The sequence below is a fragment of the Telopea speciosissima genome, chromosome 4 (assembly GCF_018873765.1).
Source record: "Telopea speciosissima isolate NSW1024214 ecotype Mountain lineage chromosome 4, Tspe_v1, whole genome shotgun sequence".
NCBI lineage: Eukaryota > Viridiplantae > Streptophyta > Magnoliopsida > Proteales > Proteaceae > Telopea > Telopea speciosissima.
The window spans coordinates 21,076,532-21,101,205 of record NC_057919.1 but is presented as its reverse complement, the minus strand read 5'-3'; the positions used below and the strand labels follow the sequence as shown (position 1 = coordinate 21,101,205).

The 24,674-nt window shown below is 43.4% G+C and overlaps 1 protein-coding gene across 1 annotated transcript; it reads left to right on the top strand.

Annotated features, from left to right (window-relative positions):
* The first annotated feature begins 236 nt into the window (after window positions 1–236).
* On the top strand, window positions 237–6,191 carry LOC122660125 (protein PELPK1-like). Its single transcript, XM_043855305.1, has 2 exons — window positions 237–631; window positions 6,058–6,191. Exons 1-2 carry the CDS (start codon window positions 266–268, stop codon window positions 6,154–6,156), a joined length of 465 nt encoding a protein of 154 aa, XP_043711240.1. The 5' UTR covers window positions 237–265; the 3' UTR covers window positions 6,157–6,191.
* Window positions 6,192–24,674: the final 18,483 nt, after the last annotated feature.

Sequence of the window (24,674 nt, the reverse complement as noted above, 5' to 3'; positions counted from 1 at the left end):
CGTACTTTCGTATTTGACATTTCTAAAGCTGTAGATGAGGAGGTAAACTACCAACAACCACTTCTCTCTCTCCTCTGCTCTCAACTAAATCTCAACAAACTTACTCTTTGTTTCTTCTAGTTCCCATTGGTTCCATCTATCTTTATGGTTATCTATAAAAACCCCATCACCTGTTATCATTCTTCTCATCTCACAGAAAAATCATCACTTCTTCTATAGTAGGCTTCTTGCACCTGAGCACTTGATATTTATCAATCTTCCGACCATGGCTGCTTCTTCAAGACACTCCTTCCTTCTGTATTTGATCATGGCCCTGTCATTGTCAAGCATTAGTATGAGAACAGCGGCTCGCCGTCTATTGGATACAGCAGCTCCGCCCCCTGTGCTGCCTCTCCCCACCATCCCAACCTTGCCTCAGGCAACAATGCCTCCATTGCCGGCAATGCCGTCTTTGCCTCAGGCAACATTGCCACCAATGCCGACAACCCAGGTGCCTCCTTTGCCTACCATTCCCAACATGCCATTACCCACCACAATGCCACCCCTGCCAAGTACCCAAATACCTTCTTCTTTGCCTAAGCCCACATTGCCACCAATGCCTACACTGCCCACCATGCCCACAATTCCAAAGGTTGCTCTGCCTCCATTGTCCACTATCCCAACAACAATTCCTTCAATCCCTACCACAATCCCTTTTCTCTCCCCGCCACCTGCAACCACCAGCCCTTAAAAGGCCACTATACTATTCATTTCCATTTATTGTATTGGGGATTTTAAAAGAGAAGAAGATATCAAGGGATTGGTATATATGGGTATTTCTTGCTGGAGTTTTTCTTCATTTTTGAGGTTGCTGGAACCTGTTTTTGCTGGGGTTTTTTTTTTGGTACCTTAGGTGGATCGAATTTGTTTGAGTTTCCAGTTTGTGTGGTTTGTATTAGCTTCGCTATTTTAGGGATTTGAGCTTAATGTAGTATCTATTTGTGTATTACTATGAAAATTCCTGTGTCATATGTGACTACATTCTAAAGTTTGGGTTGGATTTGAATGGTATATCCATAGTTGGTATGTTCGGGTACGACAATAATATGGGAACAAATATGTACGGCAATTAATCAGCTCATATAGTAATAATACGTTATTAAAAATCTGGCACAATAACACGGGTACAACAATGATACGATATGTGTTTTACTATGGTTGCGCTATAAAAGTCTGGGAGCAAAAATATGGGTTTATCCTAGTAAAATCAAGGACCAAACTGATTTTTTTGTAACTAAATTCTAATCTCTTATGCCTTCATGAACACCAAAAACCAATATGACTATGGTTTTCCAATTTGAAATCATCCCTCATTCTTTTGGATTAAGAAGAGGAAATTCAGATTAATAAAACTCCTACAATAGTGAGAACCTAGTGCATTGGGTATGTATTTTTTTTGGATTGGAGATCGACCGGTATTTGATAGGGTACGCAGGGGATTTTGGAGATCTACAACCCCTACTAGAGCTAAATAGGCGCATACTCTCATTTCTGCAAATCAAAAACCAATCCACTTCTTATTGACCATACTACATAACCAAACAATTAACTACAAACTGATGCGACTTGGAAGAGCCAAGGTAGGTATTGGTGCCAACCAATAAATATCCACCATCATCATTGATCAGGCACTAGGGTCAGAATCCTTAGGTTTTTTTTTTTTGTTTTTGGTGGTAAAAGAATCCAAATAGCTATAGCTAACACTTGAACGACCTAACAGCCTATGCTCTCTCTCACAGTGAGTCTAGGTTTGGTTTCAAAATTCTAATCGAACTGCAATAGAACCCGAGATCAAAAGGATCAGATTGTTTGTTATGTGCAATGGTGGAAGTCTAAACCTTGTTGGACTCTCGGTATTCTCTAGTACAGATTTGGAACAAGCTCTTATGGTTCCTTGGGATGCTACACTCTCAGGGAATACCAGATCGAAAAGGAAATGAAGGAGTTTGATTCAATTAGGAAACTAAGATTCCATGTTTGTGTGTAACCAACCCTCCAATAAAAAATGATAAAACCATGAATCAAAAACAGCTAACACAAATATAAAAAAAATCCTAGTTCATGAAGAATTGCAGATCTATATAAATCTTATCAACACACAAAGAGAGAGAGAGATGAAAGATACTTGAATTTGATGGATATGGACTAGAACTAGAGTCTTCGAGGTTGATCAAAGAACCAGAGCGGTTTCGCTAACTATGTGAGTAGATGGTTTGCTAGAACTAGAGTCTTCAGGTTTCAAGTTAGGGGGTTTTCTCACCGGCTTTTGGGTTTTTAGGTTTTAGTTATTTATTTTGTTTAATTAAAACCCATAAATATGTATTAATACATAATTAATACACGTATATATAATATGGTATTTCTTTAAAGTAGCATATAAATTTAGACTACTTGATAAAATACAGTAATAGTTGACTTATTGATTCATATTAATAGGGCAAAACTAAAGCTTTTTGAACTTGCAAGGCGCAAGCTTTTTTTTTTTTTTGGGAGGGAAGGGGGTGGGTAGTTAGCACAAGCTCCAATTATTTTGACAGTTATGATTTGGTCAATATATGATATATTTTTACGTTTTTAGTCTCACTTTACGGAGTAGGTTTACTTATTAATTATTTTGGAAAGTAGGAGTGGCATATGTTAATATTCAAAACTCATGAATGGGTGTATAAATATCCAAAACTCATAGGTGGATCTATAATTATGCGATACCTCAAGGGAGGTAACTGTAAATTTCCCAAAAAAATAATGAAGTAAAATTCAAGAGCGAATTACATGCACCCCTTGTGTTTGAACAAATTACAGAACACCCCTTATTAGGGCTGCAATAGGGTCGGGTTGGGCCGGGCTTTATAGAACCCTAGCCCAAACCTAGGTCCCCTTAGTAGTTGGGCCCAAGCCCGACCTGACCCTGACTCGGGGCCAGAAAAATCGAAACCTGACCTGCCTTTAGGGTCTGGCCGGGCTGACCCTGATTGGCCCTGATCATGGGGAAGGGGAAAGAAATGCATGGGCTGGAATGGGCCGGGGAGAACATTATATCAATTTTACATAAAATAACACTATAATAAAAAGTATTATATCACTTATTGTCTTCATATATAATATATTATATAAAAAAAATGTATGTGACATTTAAAGTTTATAATGTATATATTATATCAATATATATTTTATAGTATAACTTAAATCAGGGTCGGGCCGGGCCGGGCCAAGCTTAGCTTGAGGCCTCAACCCTAACCTGACCCGACCCTGACTCAGGATCAGAAATTTCCAACCCTAATCCGCCCTCAGGGCCAAATATCTCAACCTAGGCCTTGTTCGGGCTTAGGGTGGACCAGGATGGGTTTGGGCCGACAGGGCCAAACTTGCACCCTTACCCCTCGTTGTTTGAACATTTACATGGACCTTCCCTGGACTATTGTGGGGCTTACAAGTAAGCCTTGTTCATTAAGTTTTAACCGTTAGTTCAAGCTAAACATTCATAAATGGTCATATTACCCTTCAATAATGTACATTGACCGTTTTACTTTTATGTTACAAAACCCAAACCCATCTCCTCAACCATTGTTCCAACCACATCTTCCTCCATCTATCACCTCTTTCTTCTCAGGCGATCTGCGAACCTCCACTGTCCTCTCTGGCGATCTGTGAGGGAGGAGCTCCACTCTCCATTCCTACAATCTTCAAGATGCGAAGCGGGGGAGATGGGTTGTGCTGGCAGCAAGGGTGGCGGTTCCCACCCATCCTCTACAACACTGTAAATCTACTCACACCCCAATAGATTTGATCTCTATCAAATCTAAAGCCCCGAGACTATAAAAACTTGAAAAATAACCTAGATTTGGACCTTTCTCCTTCAAATCTCAGGTGCTCAGAGTTTTGAACCTTTGGTTGTTCGATCCACAACCCAATAGATTGTAGCGGAGAGGCTGAGAGAGATAAATCTGTGTGACTCAGCAATCTCAGAAAATTGGTGTGACAATTGACAATACACCCACTCCCCCTCCTTGTTTCAAATTAAAACATATCTCTTTCTTTGGCTGAAGGTAGGGGTACCAATCCGTCAGTTTGGGCTGGTTTTGGTTTGAGTTGAGTTGGTTTTGGTGTGAAAATGGTGAATCCGAAACCATACCAATAAGGAAAGTTCGGTATTGGTTTGAATTGTATCGGTTTGTTATCAGGGTCGGCTTCAGTTTCAGTCCTATTAAGGTTTGGTTTAACATACATATGTATACAAAACAATGGAAAAATCTTATTATTTTAATTGGATTCGGGTTGTTATTGGTTTCTTATCGGGATAGATCAGTTTGGTGTTGGTTTCGATGTCGGGTTCTTTTGGTTTGCAGTGTGGTTCAGTCTGGTTTCGGGGTCATAATGCTCCAATCCGAAACCAGTCCACTAAGCCGTCGGTGCAGTTCAGTTCGGGCCAATATACCCGGTCCAATCTCAATTTTGACACCCCTAAAGTCTAGGGGTGATGGAAACTGGGAAGTGAAGTGATTTTATTGGTGGGTTTCGCACAGTGGCCGATTGGAAAGAGAAAATTTTAAGTTAATTAAAAAACAAAGTCAGAGCAGTTAATTTGGGGGATTAGAGAAAAACAGATTTTTTTTAAAAAAAATTTGGGTTCTTTTTGAGAAGAAAATTAAGTGAATGGAATTTATTCCATAATGTCTTCATCTAAAAAATTAAGTAGAAAATAAGAAGATTTGCAAAATTGCTACACTTTGGTTCTAATATCACTTGCTGGGGGGTTTTTGAATTGGCCACGTGGTAAAATACAGGTTTAAAAATCTATTAAAAAAAAAATAAAACTTCAATTTAAAAAAGAAAAAAAACAGAATTTCTTACCACTTGCAATCAAGGTTTCCAAGATCAGGGACTGTCGATTTGGTCTTGGCTGATCTGACCAGATCATGGACAATCTTGAGTTCTTGACAGATAATGAAGATAAGGGAAGCAAATATTTTGAATTGTATTGGTATTTGTAGCTTACCAACTGACCGATGTGGATAAGCGGATCCATTATATCCAAATGCTTGAGGGTTTTTCCTGTGCCAAAACCTGAGCCTTACGGCCCAACCCTCTTAAGGGTCATACCAAACCGTAACACAAAGACACAGGGCAATGTGGGCTTCCTACAGCTAAGTAGCTACAGGCCTAATGGGGCCGTTTCAATTTAAGTAGAGGTAAGGCTCTTAAAGAAAAGAACTCTAAGATGAGAGGCACCAAGGCAGCTAATTTCCATCCACTTTTCAGGCCGGTTTACATATTTTCTTCTCCGCTTTAAATTAAAGCTTGGCATCCAACCACGTAGCTGGAGATTGAAGCGATAGCGTGCGTGTCTTAAGTTCTTGAATTGGGTCTTTGAGTTTTGAGTTAGTTTCCAATTCCGGACCTTCGTATTTGACATTTCATTTGTAAAGCTGTAGATGAGGAGATAAACTAACAACTACTTCTCTCCACAGCTCTCAACTAAATCTCAACAAACTTACTCTTTGTTTCTTCCATTTCCCATTGGTTCCTTCAATGTTTATGGTTATCTATAAAAACCCCATCACCTGTTATCATTCTTCTCATCTCACAGAAAAATCATCAAATCTTCTATACTAGTCTTCTTGCTTGGTTTTAATTTGCAACTCTCATCTTCCTACCATGGCTGCTTCTTCAAGACACTCCTTCCTTCTGAATTTGATCGTGGCCCTGTCATTGTTAAGCATCAGTACGAGCACAGCGGCACGTCGCCTATTGGATACAGCAGCTCCGCTCTCTGTGCTGCCTCTCCCCACCGTCTCAACCTTGCCTCAGGCTACAATGCCTCCATTGCCGGCAATGCCGTCGTTACCTCAGGCAACATTGCCACCAATGCCGACAACCCAGGTGCCTCCTTTGCCTACTACTATTCCCAACATGCCAATACCCACTACAATGCCACCCTTGCCAAGTACCCAGATTCCATCTTCTTTGCCAATATTGCCACCAATGCCTACACTGCCCACCATGCCCACAATTCCAAAGGTTGCTCTGCCTCCATTGTCCACTATCCCAACAACAATTCCTTCCATCCCTACCACAATCCCTTTTCTCTCCCCGCCACCTGCAACCACCAGCCCTTAAAAGCCCACTATACTATTCATTTCCATTTATTGTATTTGGGATTTTAAGAGAGAAGAAGATATCAAGGGATTGGTATATATGGATATTTCTTGGTGGAGTTTTTCTTCATTTTTGAGGTTGCTGGAACCTGTTTTTTGCTGGGTTTTTTTTGGCACCTTAGGTGGATCGAATTTGTTTGAGTTTCTAGTTTGTGTGGTTTGTATTAACTTCGATATTTTAGGGCTTTGAGCTTCAATCCCATATTTTCATCAATGTAGTATCTATTTGTGTGTATTACTATGAAAATTCCAGTGTCATGTGTGACAGCATTCTATAAATTGGGTTGAATTTGAATGGTACATCCTGCAGTATCAAAATTCAAAGCTATAGCTTTTTGAAGTTACAAGCTCCTCTTTTATTTATTTATTTATTTATTTTGGGAGGGTGGTTACTTGTTAGCGCAAGTTTCAATTATTTTGATAATTACATTTAGGGAAAAAAAATGCTATCAGGTCACATGCGGTGCACGATTTTTGTGTTTAGACACAGGCCATGTGAAATGACCGTCGCACCCCTATGAAAATGCAGACATCCCTAAGGATGCAACGGTCATTTTATATGGTCCTGTGTCTAATCGCAGAAGCCACTCCTCACACGACCAGGTAGCGTTCTCTTTGCCTTAAATTTGTTTGTATAGAAACAGAAAGGAATATAATATTACATCCATAAATAAACACATGAAACTAGAATTTAGCTCGTCTCCAGGTAGCCCAGCACGCCCAGAGTGCTGCCAGCCATTGGGCTATGCCACACACATCCGTAGGTGTGCATCGAGATATGTGCAACACAGCTTAGCCACTGGATGCCCTCTGACAGCACCTTGGGTGTTGGGCTCCTTGGAGACGATCCTGATCCATGGAACTAGAAGGGAAATTAGAGTCCCTAAGTTTTGACATCCAACAACAATAATTATCGAAAAATGCACATTATATAAAAAGAGAGGATTCCACGCTGCCACCGGGGAAGAATCTCCCACATCAGACTAAATCATGGCGCACAAAATGGATTTGTCAATAGGGGTTCCTGCAGGTTCCATATAGTGAAAAGGGAGAGTAATTGTTATACCCGCACCCCAGGAGTATAATTAATTATTAATTCTTCCCCGTGACGTGTAGTTATCACTACCACGTATGCCGGTGAGTTGTTCTCACTGGTGGTCAAACCCAGCTATATTGACCATAGTACGAGGTTGCCTGTGGAAACTAGTCGGGACCATGGAGGTTGCCCTTGATGTGTCGGGTAAGTAGTTGACCAAATTTTATTGTGTGCTTACGCCTCTCAAAGCCCTCGAAGTGTGGTCCAAAGGCCCGACCTCTTATGGTGGGAACCACCTTCCTACCCGCATCGGAGGCAAGGTTCTGGCGCCTCCGACCCCGCATCCAATGCGCTAACAAGGACCCTTGTGGGTGAGACCCTATGGCTACGGTGCTATTGGTGCCCGCCATGTTTGACCCTACCCAAATAGACCCTAGGTTACACTTATGAGGCCTTATCCAAATAGGCCAATAAATGTGAAGTCTATATGAGAGAGAGGGGTAAGACTATTCCTTAGTCTTTCTTTTTCTTTCTCTTTCCTAACCTAATCGTGAAAGGAGAGGAGAGCTTTGAAGAGAGGAGGAGAAGGAGGAGAAGGAAGGGAAGAAGAAGAAGGAAACAGGCTTGGGTTTGGAGCTTTAAAGAGGGCACCTCGTGTGTACCTCAAACCAGGTAAGCCAAGTGCCCTTTTCCCCCATTTTTCTCTCTTCCCCTTGCTCGCTTGAGCTTGGGTGGTTCGTTGGTTGCAGCCCCAAGATGGGGATTTCTTTTTGGAAACCCAAAGGGTTAGCTCGAGCCATGTGTAGTTTCCCTGTAGGATGCTATCCCATTTTCATTACAATCCTATAAAGACCTCTATTTTGACCTCTTGCTGAATCTATTTGATTCTAAAGCTTCAATCACCAAAGAAAACCCCAAATCTGGATTTTTGAGCTTTTGATCCTTTAAACCCCGTTAAATCTTTGAATGTTGGGTGTTTCTAAGACCCAAATAGACTCCAAGACACCCCTCCCTAGTCCCTTGAGGCTTAGAGAACCAAATGGGACAACCCGGCTTTTAAAGACCTTGAAATCACACTTGGGTTGCATCGGAGGCAAGATGCGTGAGTCCGATGTTTGCCTCCGATGTGTCCCGAGCTGCGGGAAGGTCGGAGGCAAGGTCGGAGGCAGGCCTGCGAGTCCGACGTTGCCTCCGATGCGTTTTAAGGCTTATAACTTATGTAAACGGTGGGGTTTCTCTATGAAGCCTCCCCTACACTCTCTCACACTCTTATTCACTTCCATAGGCGCCAACATATGTGCAATGGGGTGATTTTGAGCGGAATCGTTGCGCTTATACAAACTCCATTTGAAGTAATTGGTGAGTGGGTTTGGGTGATATTTGAGCTTGTTTACTATTGCTTATTCATGCATTTATGAATTATATTGTGACATTATCATTCAAGCATGATTGCATATTTGCATTTATTCTTATTCGATGATGATGATATGGATTTGTGTTGGGTTACGGTCTTGGGAAATCTGCACCGGAACCCCGTATTACGTGGAATTGTATATTGCATCTCATTCTTGCTCGTATGCGCCGTGTTGTCTTGGTACCGGTGTTAGATGGAATGGGACGTTGACACACCCGGATGTACCTCTCAACACGATAGGATTCATGTAGTATATCGTGGTTAGGCTCGATTCCCTATGCTACGACCCTTACCAACAGGGGTTTAGGTGTTGGGTAGCCGAGCACCCTGCTCGTGGAGAGTTAGAGAGGCCAGGCCGGGGTAGTAATGGTTATCGGGTCCGCTCGGTGGTGATGACTACGACCGGCGCGGGCTCCATAGTAATAATTGAGGTTGCATTGTGGTGAGAATGGAAGGATCCACAATGTCTTCCCGAGTTATTGCGTAGCATATACCCATTGACTTAGCATTGTGTGTTAGGTGGTAAATGGCTCGGTTCCCTATGCTACGACCCTTACCAACGGGGTTTAGGTGTTGGGTAGCGAGCACCTGCGCGCGTGGAGAGTTAGAGAGGCCAGGCCGGGGTAGTAATGGTTATCGGGTCTCGCCTGGGGTGGTGATGACTACGACCGGCGCGGCTCCATAGTAATAATTGAGGTTGCATTGTGGTGAGAATGGAAGGATCCACAATGTCTTCCCGAGTTATTGCGATAGCATATACCCATTGACTTAGCATTGTGTGTTAGGTGGTAAATGAATTAATAATAGCATGCACCATGGACTATTTGTGATTGTGTGATTGTGCATCCCCTTTTCTCTCTCACTAGCTCGGTGGAGCTAACCCCGTGTACACATTCTTTTTAGATTTTAATGCGAGATGATTCTTGTGGAGCCGAGACCGTGGACGAGATCATGGCGATGGTTGCCCATGATGATTGTGCCTACGGCTGTATTGATACTTGGGACTTGTTCCCTTCTTTTGTTTTTTTGGGGGCCACGTGCCTTATATGAATATTTATTGTTATACTTGTTTTGGGGTAGTTATGCTATGGTCATTCGGGATATCCATCCAAACTATTTATGTATCACTTAGCCGTGTGAACATGAGGTAACTCATCAGAACGCTTCGCTTATTTTATGATCGTTGGAAATGTAATATTCCTTTATCTTTCGCACTCGATATTATTGTATTGTAATATTGGTTTATGATCGTGAGTTGGCCATGCATCGAGATCCTGGCGGTGAGGTGGGATGACGCGTGTCACCCCAATCATACCCGATATTGTATTTTATCCCTTGTCGGGATAGGGGTGTGACAACATGGTATCGAGCAATGATGCTCGCACCAACCACGATCTTGCGGACTCTTGATTTACTCTCCACAATTAGGTTCTAAATTAAAAATCTTCAAGAACATAAATGATTGTGTGCGAGACATAGGAGAAGACTGATTGTGGTGAAACAAGGACTTAGAAGATAATAGATAACATGGAACTTAGGACTTGAACCATAGGCTGTTAAGCTACAACTAAGTAATTGCTTGGTTGAGTCTTAAGTAGGTCATAAATGAGTAACTATATGTTAAAATTCATAAACAATAATGAATCAATCATAACCAAGTACAAATATCAACAATGATTTAAACAAGAGAGAATTAAGCAAATACATCGAGATACTTATAAGATTAATTACAAATATCTAATTGTTCCAAATCTTCTTGGGAGGCAAGCATATCCTTCCCATTTCAACATTCATGATTTCATCCATTCCAACAAAAACATATGACTCCATCCTGCTCAATCAAAAGATACCAATCTAAACACTCGTAATTGTTTGATTCTCTGTTTGGGCATAATCGTGCCTTTCCCAACTCGAACGCAAGACCCCATTTGTTCCAATTGAAACTTTTGATTATGATTATCTCAGATTAAATATACAAGTCTACCATTTCTAAAAGTTCCCATTGTTCATCCTAAGACAAGAACTAGAAGAAGCGATCCGGGATAACTTCAATTTGTTGAGAGAAAGTTGGGATAGTCATTTGCACCACCGCCACCATTGCGACCAAGAAAGGTGTTGATGTCATCTACCCCTCTCTCGATACCCTCTAGGCGCCGAGTGCAGGTCGAAGAGTTGCTTCGTGACCTCATCGAAGCCATCCACCACTCGCGGAGTTCAGCCGCCGATGGTCGTCGAGAATGTCAATACCTCCCACCGATGAAGGTATAGGGATTCCTTCTAGGTGAACAATAGGTCTTTGCTCCTCCAATGGACATGTTGATAACGCCGACCAACCGTGCTACGATGAAGGCTATAGGAACCCCCTTGACATATGAGACAACCCGATAATTTTGTATGCCCGGGTTCTCGTGTCCGATTTGTATAGAAATGGCGAATGAGTTTCAAGTAGTATGGTTCGGAAGGTTGAGAATGTTGGTCCACCCCAATGCCTCAAATCTCGCCCCACCTTGTAAGCTTGAGATCATCCAACACTACAACCCGCCCTTCCATTATATTTCCGGGCGGAAGTAGTCTCGATAAAGCTCTTGGTCCTCTATCTTTTGGAACCATAGTGGATCTAGGACAGTTGGTGCAATTTATTCTACGCATGTACGTCGTGTTCTTGGAGCCATTGATTGTTTTAACCTGCAGCCAAAAGCCAAGTAGATAGCAAATTAATACCTTGAATGCTAAGGCCTGAGTAGATGATCAATGTAAGGTTATGAGGTTTAAAACCTAGCCCTTGATTTTTCCTTTCAAAGCAAATTAAATTACAAGAGGATTCTTAGGCTAGAAATTTCTGATTTTTATCAAATTGTGATCTAAGAAGTTGGGGAAAAAGGGAATGCATGGCCACTATGTGAATGCAATCATACATGATAGAGGTTAATGGCCATATTATGCCTAGAAAGTAATATTTTATACAAAAAAGTGGGTTCAAGCAAGAAATAGGTTTATTCAATCATGGAGCATGCCTTGGACTTCAAAGAAAATTTTCAGATTTTGTGGTTGGAAGTTTGAATCTTAGGAAACAAGTAAATATGGTTTGTGACAACTCAGAGAATGTAAGCTAAGCCCTATCTAGTAAGACCGAATCAAATATGGCAAAAGAGAAGAGGAAAGATTTTAAGGATTTTATCAACAATCATGTATACAAGAAAATATGTTTGAAGATAAGACAATGTGATAATTTTCTATGAGATTTTATGGCATGTAAAAGAATTAGATTTGAACTTGGAGAGTTTTCCCGAATATTGTGAATTGAGAACTTTACCACAATCAAAACCTGAACATAATCCTAGTAAAATTCAACTAGACTTAATAAACATAGCAACAATCTCTAAAATGCTTGCAAAGACTTGAAAATTTATAAAAGATGCAATAATCAAACAAGGATCCAACAACTTAGTGTCATCGATCAAATAGGGCTTGATTTACACCTAAAAACCCTAGTTCGACCAATCGGTTTGATATGAATTTGGTGTACATGGCCATGGGATTACAAGCAAAATCAAGACATGATCACAACTTGAGATGATTCATCCCAAATCCAAGAAAGAGAAAGTAGGAATGAGAAGAAAGCCATATCTTGAACAACTGAGAGTTGAACCTTGAGGCTTAGGATTACAAGAAAACCACCTAAGGGGAGCTTGAGCGAAAGTCCCTGTAGAGCTTTTTCTCCCTGTGGTTATGTCCTTTTCTTTGGAGCCAAAAATGCGTTTTAAAACTCGTGGCTCTGTTTTGTTAAAATTCTACGAACAAACGAACGAACGGATCCACTTGTTGTGAATCGCTCCGCACAAAACTCGAAATTATCATTTTAAAACGTGCGGATCAACGAAGCAGATCCACACTCATGCACCCATTCGTAGATCCGTTTGACTTCAACTCTCTCTGCCTTTGAGACTTAGAGACCGGACGAACGAACGGATTTGCATTCCACATCCGCCGTTAATCCGCTCTACCTATTTTCACGGAGGAGTCACGAACGCACCCGAATGCCGACGTCGCTTGTGAGTCCACCCGATTTCTTTTAAGATTTTGAGCCTATTTTGGAGACCTTTTGACCACACCTATATGTGATGATCATGTGCCTATACCCTAGATCGACCACCCCTGTTGTGTGACCCATTTGTGGGGACCACTTAAGTCTAGTTAATACCTTTAAATTGAAAGAGGTTAGGACTTGTACCCGACTGGGCCAGCTAATAAGGACTAGCAGGCATTGGTAACATTGTGACTCCTCTCTTACCTAAAAGGAGAAGAGTTACCCTTGAGGATGAAGATCTATAGACCCTATGAATGTAAGGACTCAAACCTTATGGATAGGGAAACCTAAATCTATGCGGGTAGAGACCCTTAAGGGGGTGCGTAGAATCTAAACTGTGGGTAGGTACTAGGAAAGGAGAGTAATAGGCTGGTTTGGGCTGTTTATTTGAGTAAGCCATGAAGGTCACGTGTATTTGGAAGTCACTCATAGCACCTCAAGCTAGTGACGACTCTATTTGAACTTTACTTGGTCCATCCAAACCTTGTTTAGACTCATAGAGAAAGTCCTACACCGTGATTCGACTTTCCAAAGAAAGGACTTAGCGAACCGTACACGATAACTTCTTGTTCTTGTGGATTGACCTAGATGACAGATATGTCCATAGGGATTTGAATGTAATTATTGAATCTATGCCTACATATTGGTGTGATAAATATATATAGATATCCCTTAGAACCTTGGACTTGTGTGACGAGTGATTCTGGTACTACAAGTATGACTTACCTCGACCTTCTTTGTGAAACTAGCTGGAGCCACGACCTTGGTTGACCAAACCTTAGGGTAATGAATAATGAATTTAATGACCGGATAGGTTAAATAATGGAGATGCTTGAAGAGTTGACTTGGACAAAAGCTAGTAAAGGTTGTTGGTTCTCGAAGAGGACTGATGTGGACTCTTTCCTGTGGGATAAGCGTGTTATAGGTTTAAAGGTTGTGAAAGCTAAAACGAAGGATGTAACAAAACCTTCTCCAACGCAGATATGAATGGGGTAATGGATCACCAAATGCGTTCCTCCGTCTGGGAGTGAACAATAGGAGATTCCATCAATATTCCAAATCATTCTAAAGTTGGGTTAGGTAATGAGACAACCGGATGTGAAAGCCTTCGAATGTGAACCCTATGTTGGGTCATGGACGGGTTAAATCCTGTAACCCAAGAATGACCAGAGTATCGAAGGCTAGAGTGGTATCACCCGATCTGGAAGATCTAGGGAACCTTTGTTCCTTGAGACTTAACTTAGTAGTTGGAACCCTGTTTTCCTAGGGTTATTGTGAACCACACCCCGTGGTAATGTGACCCTGTAAGAAAAAGAGAGTTGTGGAACCGACTTGCTGTGACATGTAGGCACTGCCTCATCTTGACCCGACCTTTGACTTAGTTTAAGATGTGGGTGACTTGGGATGTTGTTATCCAACAGCCCTTATCACTTGAGACCCTAGCGCCTCAAATTTCGGGGACGAAATTTCTTGTAAGGTGGGGAGAATGTTATACCCGCACCCCAGGAGTATAATTAATTATTAATTCTTCCCGTGACGTGTAGTTATCACTACCACGTATGCCGGTGAGTTGTTCTCACCGGTGGTCAAACCACTATATTGACCATAGTACGAGGTTGCTGTGGAAACTAGTCGGGACCATGGAGGTTGCCCCTTGACGTGTCGGGGTAAGTAGTTGACCAAATTTTATTGTGTGCTTACGCCCTCTCAAAGCCCTCGAAGTGTGGTCCAAAGGCCCGACCTCTTATGGTGGGAACCACCTTCCTACCCGCATCGGAGGCAAGGTTCTTGGCTGCCTCCGACCACGATCCAATGCTGCTAACAAGGACCCTTGTGGGTGAGACCACGTGGCTACGGTGCTATTGGTGCCTGCCATGTTTGACCCTACCCAAATAGACCCTAGGTTACACTTATGAGGCCTTATCCAAATAGGCCAATAAATGTGAAGTCTATATGAGAGAGAGGGGTAAGACTATTCCTTAGTCTTTCTTTTTTCTTTCTCTTTCCTAACCTAATCGTGAAAGGAGAGGAGAGCTTTGAAGAGAGGAGGAGAAGGAGGAGAAGGAAGGGAAGAAGAAGAAGGAAAGCTGCTTGGGTTTGGAGCTTTAAAGAGGGCACCTCGTGTGTACCTCAAACCAGGTAAGCCAAGTGCCCTTTTCCCCCATTTTTCTCTCTTCCCCCTTGCTCGTTTGAGCTTGGGTGGTTCGTTGGTTGCAGCCCCAAGATGGGGATTTCTTTTTGGAAACCCAAAGGGTTAGCTCGAGCCATGTGTAGTTTCCCCTTGTAGGATGCTATCCCATTTTCATTACAATCCTATAAAGACCTCTATTTTGACCTCTTGCTGAATCTATTTGATTCTAAAGCTTCAATCACCAAAGAAAACCCCAAATCTGGATTTTTGAGCTTTTGATCCTTTAAACCCCGTTAAATCTTTGAATGTTGGGTGTTTTTAAGACCCAAATAGACTCCAAGACACCCCTCCCTAGTCCCTTGAGGCTTAGAGAACCAAATGGGACAACCCTGGGCTTTTAAAGACCTTGAAATCACACTTGGGTTGCATCGGAGGCAAGGCTGCGTGAGTCCGATGTTTGCCTCCGATGTGTCCCGAGCTGCCGGGGAAGGTCGGAGGCAAGGTCGGAGGCGGGCTGCTTGAGTCCGACGTTGCCTCCGATGCAGTTTTAAGGCTTATAACTTATGTAAACGGTGGGGTTTCTCTATGAAGCCTCCCCTACACTCTCTCACACTCTTATTCACTTCCATAGGCGCCAACATATGTGCAATGGGGTGATTTTGAGCGGAATCGTTGCGCTTATACAAACTCCATTTGAAGTAATTGGTGAGTGGGTTTGGGTGACTGTTGAGCTTGTTTACTATTGCTTATTCATGCATTTATGAATTATATTGTGACATTATCATTCAAGCATGATTGCATATTTGCATTTATTCTTATTCGATGATGATGATATGGATTTGTGTTGGGTTACGGTGCGGGAAGTCTACACGGAACCCCGTGTACGTGGAATTGTATATTGCATCTCATTCTTGCTGTATGCGCCGTGTTGTCTGGTACCGGGTGTTAGATGGAATGGGACGTTGACACACCCGGATGTACCTCTCAACACGATAGGATTCATGTAGTATATCTGTGGTTAGGCTCGGTCCCTATGCTACGACCCTTACCAACAGGGGGTTTAGGTGTTGGGTAGCGAGCACCCTGCCTGTGGAGAGTTAGAGAGGCCAGGCCAGGGGTAGTAATGGTTATCGGGTCTCCGCCTGCGGGTGGTGATGACTACGACCGGCGCGGGCTCCATAGTAATAATTGAGGTTGCATTGTGGTGAGAATGGAAGGATCCACAATGTCTTCCCGAGTTATTGCGGTAGCATATACCCATTGACTTAGCATTGTGTGTTAGGTGGTAAATGGCTCGGTTCCTCTATGCTACGACCCTTACCAACAGGGGTTTAGGTGTTGGGTAGCGAGCACCTGCTGTGGAGAGTTAGAGAGGCCAGGCCAGGGGTAGTAATGGTTATCGGGTCCGCCTGGGGTGGTGATGACTACGACCGCGCGGGCTCCATAGTAATAATTGAGGTTGCATTGTGGTGAGAATGGAAGGATCCACAATGTCTTCCCGAGTTATTGCGTAGCATATACCCATTGACTTAGCATTGTGTGTTAGGTGGTAAATGAATTAATAATAGCATGCACCATGGACTATTTGTGATTGTGTGATTGTGCATCCCCTTTTCTCTCTCACTAGCTCGGTGGAGCTAACCCCGTGTACACATTCTTTTTAGATTTTAATGCGGATGATTACTTGTGGAGCCGGAGACCGTGGCGAGGATCATGGCGATGGTTGCCCATGATGATTGTGCCTACGGGCTGTATTGATACTTGGGACTTGTTCCCTTCTTTTGTTTTTTTGGGGGCCACGTGCCTTATATGAATATTTATTGTTATACTTGTTTTGGGGTAGTTATGCTATGGTCATTCGGGATATCCATCCAAACTATTTATGTATCACTTAGCCGTGTGAACATGAGGTAACTCATCAGAACGCTTCCGCTTATTTTATGATCGTTGGAAATGTAATATTCCTTTATCTTTCGCACTCGATATTATTGTATTGTAATATTGGTTTATGACGTGAGTTGGCCATTGCATCGAGATCCTGGCGGTGAGGTGGGATGACGCGTGTCACCCCAATCATACCCTGATATTGTATTTTATCCCTTGTCGGGATAGGGGTGTGACAGTAATGATCGTCTGGGTTCAATACAATTGTATGTGAGCTTGGATATAAATTAAATAGCAAATTACATAGCCGTCCCTTGGACTTTGCTACAATTACAAACACCCCTCAATGTTTTGAACAATTATATGGACCTCCCCTGGACTATGGTGGGGCTTAAGGTTTTTTTTTATTTTATGATATGGTGGGGCTTAAGTTGAAACCGTTAGAAGCAAAACATTCATAAATGGCCATATTACTCTTCATTAGTATAATTTTACTCTTTTACCCTTACATTATAAAACATTGAGGTATGAATCAGGTATCTCTTCGACTTTCCATCGTAACCCTTTGTTAGTGGAATTTTACTATTTTACCAATACCCTTCGTTAGTTGGTTGGATGTGAATGGTATATCCAATAGTATCAAAACTAAAGCTTTTTGAGATTGCAAGCTCCAAATGTTTTTATTTTTGGGGGTAAAGCAAGGTCCAATTATTTTGATAATTACATTCGGGAAAAATGAATGTTATTTGGTCGTGTGCTGCGCACAGTTTCTGCGCCCAGACACAGGATTGCGTGAAATGACCACCGCACTCCTATGAAAATGTAGAAATCCCTGAGGGTACGATGGTCATTTCGTGTGGCCCTATGTCCAGGTGCAGGAGCCACGCCGCACGCAATCAGATAGCATTATCTTTCCCTTAAATTGGTCGCAATAGAACCAGAAAGGAATAATGGAGACCCATTTCACCTCTTAACTCTTTTTGCCTAGGTTACACGGTCCGAAATGGGGAGGAAATTTTGCTACTACCTAAGTTGCAGGAATGTTTCTACTACCCGGTTCACAATAAAAGAAATAGATTCTAAAAGGTTATTTTGGAAATTTCAAAAACCTAGGAGGGTGTTTGCGAACCCAAAGGAGAAGTGAATTATTCCATTTCTTTGACTGCAAACCCAGTGGAAGGAACATTTCTGCAACCTGGGTCACCAAAAAAAAATTTCTCCGAAATGGAATACCCCACAATGGGATTCAACTCCACTCCCCCCAATCTTCACTTTACGCCATGTTATCCCAAGTTGAGACATTTTTTCTATAAAAATGAATTATCGTGATGAATTATCATTTTTTATCTTGATGTGAAAATGTTTCGACTTTATATCTAAGAAATGACCATCACGGTGAGAATGGTTCAGGTTCTCGTATACCAGGAGGTGCACAGATGGAATCCACTCACTCTTTTGGATTACATTTGTGCACCTCCTGGCATCCAACCTCGTCACCGCGTGTGAATTCTTTAAAGGCAAGAGGCACCCTAATTGGTTCAGTAGATCCAGTAAAGGTCGTTTTCATGCCCCAATGGTTACCCTTGTTGTAAAGGAACCAAATCAACTCCCAGGATGATTTATTTCTTTGAAGAGCTTGTATCTCTTCAGCTCTTTACAGTGGGCTATGCTTACAGTATTGCAATCAATGGTTTTACTCACACATTTCAACCACCATTTCTTGCTTAAGGTTTGGCATCTCCCAACAATTCCTAAGACACAAAATCGTAGTTGGAAAATCCTTCATCGAAAGGTCCCTGTTGCGTGTGAAAACCTCCGTCGCCCGATTCGTTCACGGATGAGCCTGCAAAAACCGAGTGAGCGCAAGAGAGCCGGTGTGGCTCCGGCCTAGGACTCTCCGACACTCAAGTCAGGTCTCCAGTGCAACAGCGTAACAGCTTAGTGAAAAGTGAGATGATCGTTTGAGCTCCATACCTGGGTATTTATAGGATGAGATGAGGCAGTTGGAGGAGTCCTTGCATGGTAAGAGTCCTCTATTGGTAGGGCTCTTCCACGCGGAGCGGAGTGGAGAGTTATTTTCGGAGTCAGTCTCTTAATGAGGTAAGAGTCCTTATGGGAGTGTGGTTCGATTCCGTGTGGGATTGCGACCCGATTCGTGTCCCATGATTGTCAGGCACACGCTGACGTGGCTCCGTGATCCCTGGTGAGCCGTTATTGTTGTCTCTGGAGAGAGCTCCGCCTCGGATGGTCGTGTCCTCAGGGCTCGGCCTCGTGCTCGGCATATATGGTGTGGGAATTGCCCCCAGACACGTGTGTGAGCTCAGCTGAGCTCGGGCGCTCTGCTGGTGGTTGATTTGTTCGGGCTCGGCAGGCCTGATGCTTGGTACAGAGAACATTCTCCCAAAAGAAAAATACTCTAAAAAGAGATAAAGATCTCCGCGCTGCCTGCATAAGGTACGATACCTTTTCATAAGGTTTATTCATTCTCTTTCTTGACCATTATGGGGCCAACTAGCAATACAGTGCTGGTCGTTGCTGTTGTTGGGGTGTGGGAGATTCCTCCTACACCAGTAGTGTGGGAAAACTTCCCCCCAATTTGTAAAAATACTGAACATGAGGAACTGATGTAATTTACACTTTTAAATAAAAACAACAATACCATCTTGCAAAGTAGAATTAATACTTAAGAATGGGGAATGGATTTTTCTTGAGAATAATCAGTCATTTTCTCCAAAGTTATTAATCCTAGGGATGTAAGAGGGCAGACCCAGATCCTCTCTAGCACGGATCCAACTACTGGAGGCACCCGAGCACACACCCCGAGTTCCTCCAGACGTTGGATCTGTGCTGGAGGGGCTGGCGTGCTGAAGAGGATTTATTTCCTAAGAGGGTTGGGCTGGGCTGGGGAAGGCCCACCTCAGCCAGTATTTATTAGTGATGTAAATGGATATTCGAAAATCCGTATTCGATCCGCGTTCGTATCCATTTATTAGGAGAATTCGAATCTGTCCGAAACAAATCGGGTACGAATATGATAATACTCCTATATGACCGATTATTATCTGATTCGTTTAACAATCCGATGGTAATAAAATATCTGAAATATATCTCTGTGTTCGTCTATCCTTTTAAGCTACGTTATTGGATTTGGTTATCTTATTTTTATAAATTTATAAGTTAAGATAATGTGATTCTTTTTCTAGATTTGCTATTGGCTTATATATATTGTTTTATGCAATGTGATACAAGAAATCACATATCTATTAAAATAAATACAAGATCAAAACAAAAGTAAAAAATGTAAGAAAATCAAAGACTAAGAAGAGTAGAGGAAAGGGTAGTTGTTAAACTCTCAAGTCTCAATCCTAGTCTTCATCATAAATATGGTAAAGATGTCAACGGATAGTTGAAAATTCGTATTCGATCCGTGTTCATATCCATTTAGGAAAACCTGTATTCAAAAATCCACTATCCGTAAATTATTTGAATCCGTCCGAAAACCGATGGGATATTATCTGAATCCATCCGAATATAATCTGATAAGAATATGATAATGTCACTATCCGACCGAATTCGATCCGTTTACATCCCTAGTATTTATGCACCTTTGGCCTTTGGAAAATACAACATTGCTTAACCCTACTGCGACATCTTAGGCGTCAGGCTGGCCTATTGCTTTATGAGCACGGATCGTATCCTTGTACAAGTATCATCCAATGCCCTACAGGGCCAGTCACACAGAATCCACTATGGGACCCATAGGAAGAGTGGATTCCATGTGACTGGCCCTGGTGGGCATTGGGCGTCATGCTGCTTTATACCCTAATAATTTCTAATGAATGGTTTTCTGGATAGTGTGGATTTGAGTCTGAAAACAATCTCTCTACAAACTAGGGTAGGACTACGTACATTATGACCCTCCCCAGACCTTGCAATGGTGGAAGGCTCGTGTATCGGTATTGGTATCTGTAGCTTACCAACTGGCCAATGTGGATAAGTGGATCCATTAGATCCAAATGCTTGAAACTATTTCAGTACTCACCACCCCTAGTTAGGGATGTCAATTGAGTCGGTGTGATCACCACTCACCAATAGAGGCCCCCAAGGGATTTTCCTTTGCCAAACCTGAGCCTTACGGCCCAACCCTCTTAAGGGTCATACCAAACCGTAACAGAAAGAGACAGGGCAATGTGAGTTTTGAGTTAGTTTACAACTCCGGACCTTCGTATTTGACATTTGTAAAGCTGTAGATGAGAAGATAAACTAACAACTACTTCTCTCTACAGCTCTCAACTAAATCTCAACAAACTTACTCTTTGTTTCTTCTAGTTCCCATTGGTCCCTTCAATGGTTATGGTTATCTATAAATACCCCATTACCTGTTATCATTCTTCTCATCTCACAGAAAAATCATCACTTCTTCTCTACTGGTCTTTTTGCTTGGTTTTAATTTGCAACTCTCATCTTCCTACCATGGCTGCTTCCAAACACTGCTTCCTTCTGTATTTGATCGTGGCTCTGTCATTGTCAAGCATCAGTACTAGCACAGCAGCACGCCGTCTATTGGACACAGCAGTTCCGCCCCCTGTGCTGCCTCTCCCCACCATCCCAACCTTGCCTCAGGCAACAATGCCTCCATTGCCGGCAATGCCGTCGTTGCCTCAGGCAACAGTGCCACCAATGCCGACAACACAGGTGCCTCCTTTGCCTAGTATTCCCAATATTCCAATACCCACCACAATGCCACCTCTGCCAAGTACCCAGATTCCATCTTCTTTGCCAATATTGCCACCAATGCCTACACTGCCCACCATGCCCACAATTCCAAAGGTTGCTCTGCCTCCATTGTCCACTATCCCAACAACAATTCCTTCCATCCCTACCACAATCCCTTTTCTCTCCCCGCCACCTGCAACCACCAGCCCTTAAAAGCCCACTATACTATTCATTTCCATTTATTGTATTGCGATTTTGAAAGAGAAGAAGATATCAAGGGAGGGATTGGTATATATGGATATTTCTTGGTGGAGTTTTTCTTCATTTTTTGAGGTTGCTGGAACCTGTTTTTGCTGGGTTTTTTTTGGCACCTTAGGTGGATCAAATTTGTCTGAGTTTCCAGTTTGTGTGGTTTGTATTAGCTTCTATATTTTAGGGATTTGAGTTTCAATCCCATATTGTCATTAATGTAATATCTATTTGTGTATTATTATGAAAATTCTAGTGTCATGTGTGACAGCATTCTATAGTTTGGGTTGGATTGGAATGATATATCCTGCAGTATCAAAATTCAATACCGTTAGGATGTGAGCTAGGACATAAATTAAAGAGCAAATTACATGGCCCTCCCCTGCACTTTGCTCCAATTACAAACACCCCCTGGTGTTTTGAACAATTATATGGACCTCCCCTGGACTGTTGGACTATGGTGGGACTTACAAGTAACCCCAATCCGTTAAGTTGAAACCGTGGTTAGTTGAAGCAAAACATTCATAAATGGCCATATTACCCTTTGTTATTGTAATTTTACCTTTTTACCCTTTTACCCTTACATTACAAAACCTTGAGGTACCTCTTCAATCTTCCCTCGTTACCCTTCGTTAGTGTAGTTCTACCTTTTTACCAATACCCTTCATTAGTGGGTTGGATTTGAATGGTATATCCAATAGTATCAAAGCTAAAGCTTTTTGAACTTGCAAGCTCCAAATGTTTTTTTTTTTTTTTGGGGGGGGGGTGTGGGGTGGGGTGCGTAACGCAAGCTCCAATTATTTTGATAATTACATTTTGGAAAAAGAACATTATCTGGTTGCGTGTGCATGACTTCTGTGCCTAGACACCGGGTCATGTGAAATGACCACCACATCCTTATGTAAAGGTCGATATCCCTAAGGGTGTGAAGGTCATTTTGCGTGACCCTGTGTCTAGGCGCAAGAGCCACACTGCACGAGATTAGGTAGCATTCTCTTTCCCTTAAATTGGTCTCAATAGAACTAGAAAGGATTGGAATATTACATCCTTAAATAAACATACGAGAACCAAAAGGGAAATTAGAGTAGTCCCTGCCTCCCCGAAGTTTTGACACCTGTTGCGTATGAAAACCTCCGGTAGTTGGTTCGCCCGTGGATGAACCTGCAAAAACCAAGCAATGAGCGCAGGAGGGCCGGTGTGGCTCCGGCCTAGGACTCTTCGATGCTCAAGTCAAGTCTTCAACGCGACAGCGTAACTGCGTAGTAAAAAGCAAGATGTCGAATAGAGCTCCATACCTGGGTATTTATAGAGTAAGGAGGAGATGAGACGGCTGGGAGAGTCCTAGTATGGTAGGAGTCCTTCTTTCGGAAGGTTCTCTCGCGTAGAGCGGAGTGGAGAGTTATTTTCGGGGTCGGACTCTTATTAAGGTAAGAGTCCATGTAGAGTGTGATTCCGTGTTGCGCTGGGATCGTGGCTCGGTCCTTATCCCGTGATTCTCGGGATGTGCTGACGTGGCCCGGAGATCCCCGGTGGGGTGCTATGAGAGCCTCCATGGAGGAGGGCTCGGCCTACGAGGTCGGCCCGTGGGGTCGGCAATGGAGGTCGGCCCGGGAGGAGGTCGATCTCGGCCATGAGGTCGGCTAGGAGTCTATGGCTGACCCGTATAATCTCGGCCTCCGCTACCGGCCAGCTCGCTCAAACCAGGCTTTGTCAGGTGACTTATCGGATATGGGGTCGGCCCAATTTCCTGCTCGGCCCAACTCGGTTCTCGGACTGAGGTCTGGTCGGCCACATGGCAGCCTCTGATAGGTGGGGTGTTTTATGCCTCATCACAGGCCCCCCCACTCATCAGGTGTCGGCTCGGCGTTGATGAGTGAAATTTCCTGGGCGCTTGTCGGGAAGATTCTTGCGGTTGGGCCGAGATTATTTATTGCTGCGGATTTGACGTTGCACGATCTGACGGTTGGGTGTCCGTGCCACGTCAGCAGAGTCATTATGGCGGGCTCGGGAATTCGAAACGTCCTTCGATCTGGGCCATTGGATCATGCTGAGCTCTGGTCGGCCGTTGGATCAGTGAAACCCCAAGATTATAAATAGGCGACTCCTAACTATTCATTCTTCACTGCTCTAAGTTATCGACTTCTCGGCAAGTTTGGAACCGTCAACTCGGTAGATCTCGTCGTTTGCCTGCTCGTGATCGACTCGGTTGAAGCTTCGTTCGTGATCGACTCGGCCGTCGTTTCGTTCCCGCTCAACTCTTCTTCAACCAGTAAGTCTTCTCCGCCCAGTATGTCAGTTGGTAGTAGTCCTATGGGCGAACTGCTCGCCAGGGCGGCAGAGGGCGCGAGTCTGAGCCGAGAACTCCCCGTCCGCTCTCCCACCATAGACCTGTTGGGCTCGACCTCAGACGAGCCCGATGTAGTGGAGCTTCGTCAGGCCGAGGTGGCCGAGCCCCCGTTACCCATGGAGTTTGACCACGCGGCCCAATCCATAGCCGCAGACCGGGCCGAGAACTCCGGGTCGTCCTCATCCGATGAGGGATCAAGCGAGGGAGATTCGTCCGAGATGGGGGTTGGCTCGGTAAGCTCGTCCACCGACTCCCCTGAGCCCGAGGAAGGCAGTGTTGGCACCGTTCCGAGCACAATCACGGAGGCCAACCTCGACTATCTGAGGACGACCTACGCCATCCCCGAGGACATTCAGCTCCGAGTTCCTAATCCCGGGGAGATGGCCTGCTTCATCAGGCCCGGTGAGGTGGCTCTGTACGAGACGCCCTTCAAGTATGCGTTTCGGCTCCCCGTTCTTAGCTGGTGGACCAGATCTTGGACCACTTCCACATCTCTGGTCGTGGTGCTGAACTCTTGGCTGGCCGTGTATGGCTTCTACGCCTGTTCTGCGAGATGGGCCGAGGTGCGAGCGTGGCGCTTTTCTCTCGGCTCTTCTTCCTGAAGAAGTCTCCCGAG

What these genes read in the sequence shown, in the direction of transcription:
- LOC122660125 (XM_043855305.1), top strand. Translation starts at nt 266, where the DNA reads ATGGCTGCTTCTTCAAGACACTCCTTCCTTCTGTATTTGATCATGGCC. An exon ending in CCATGCCCACAATTCCAAAG is followed by an intron (nt 632 to 6,057) that starts GTTGCTCTGCCT and finishes ACAATTCCAAAG; the next exon opens with GTTGCTCTGCCTCCATTGTC.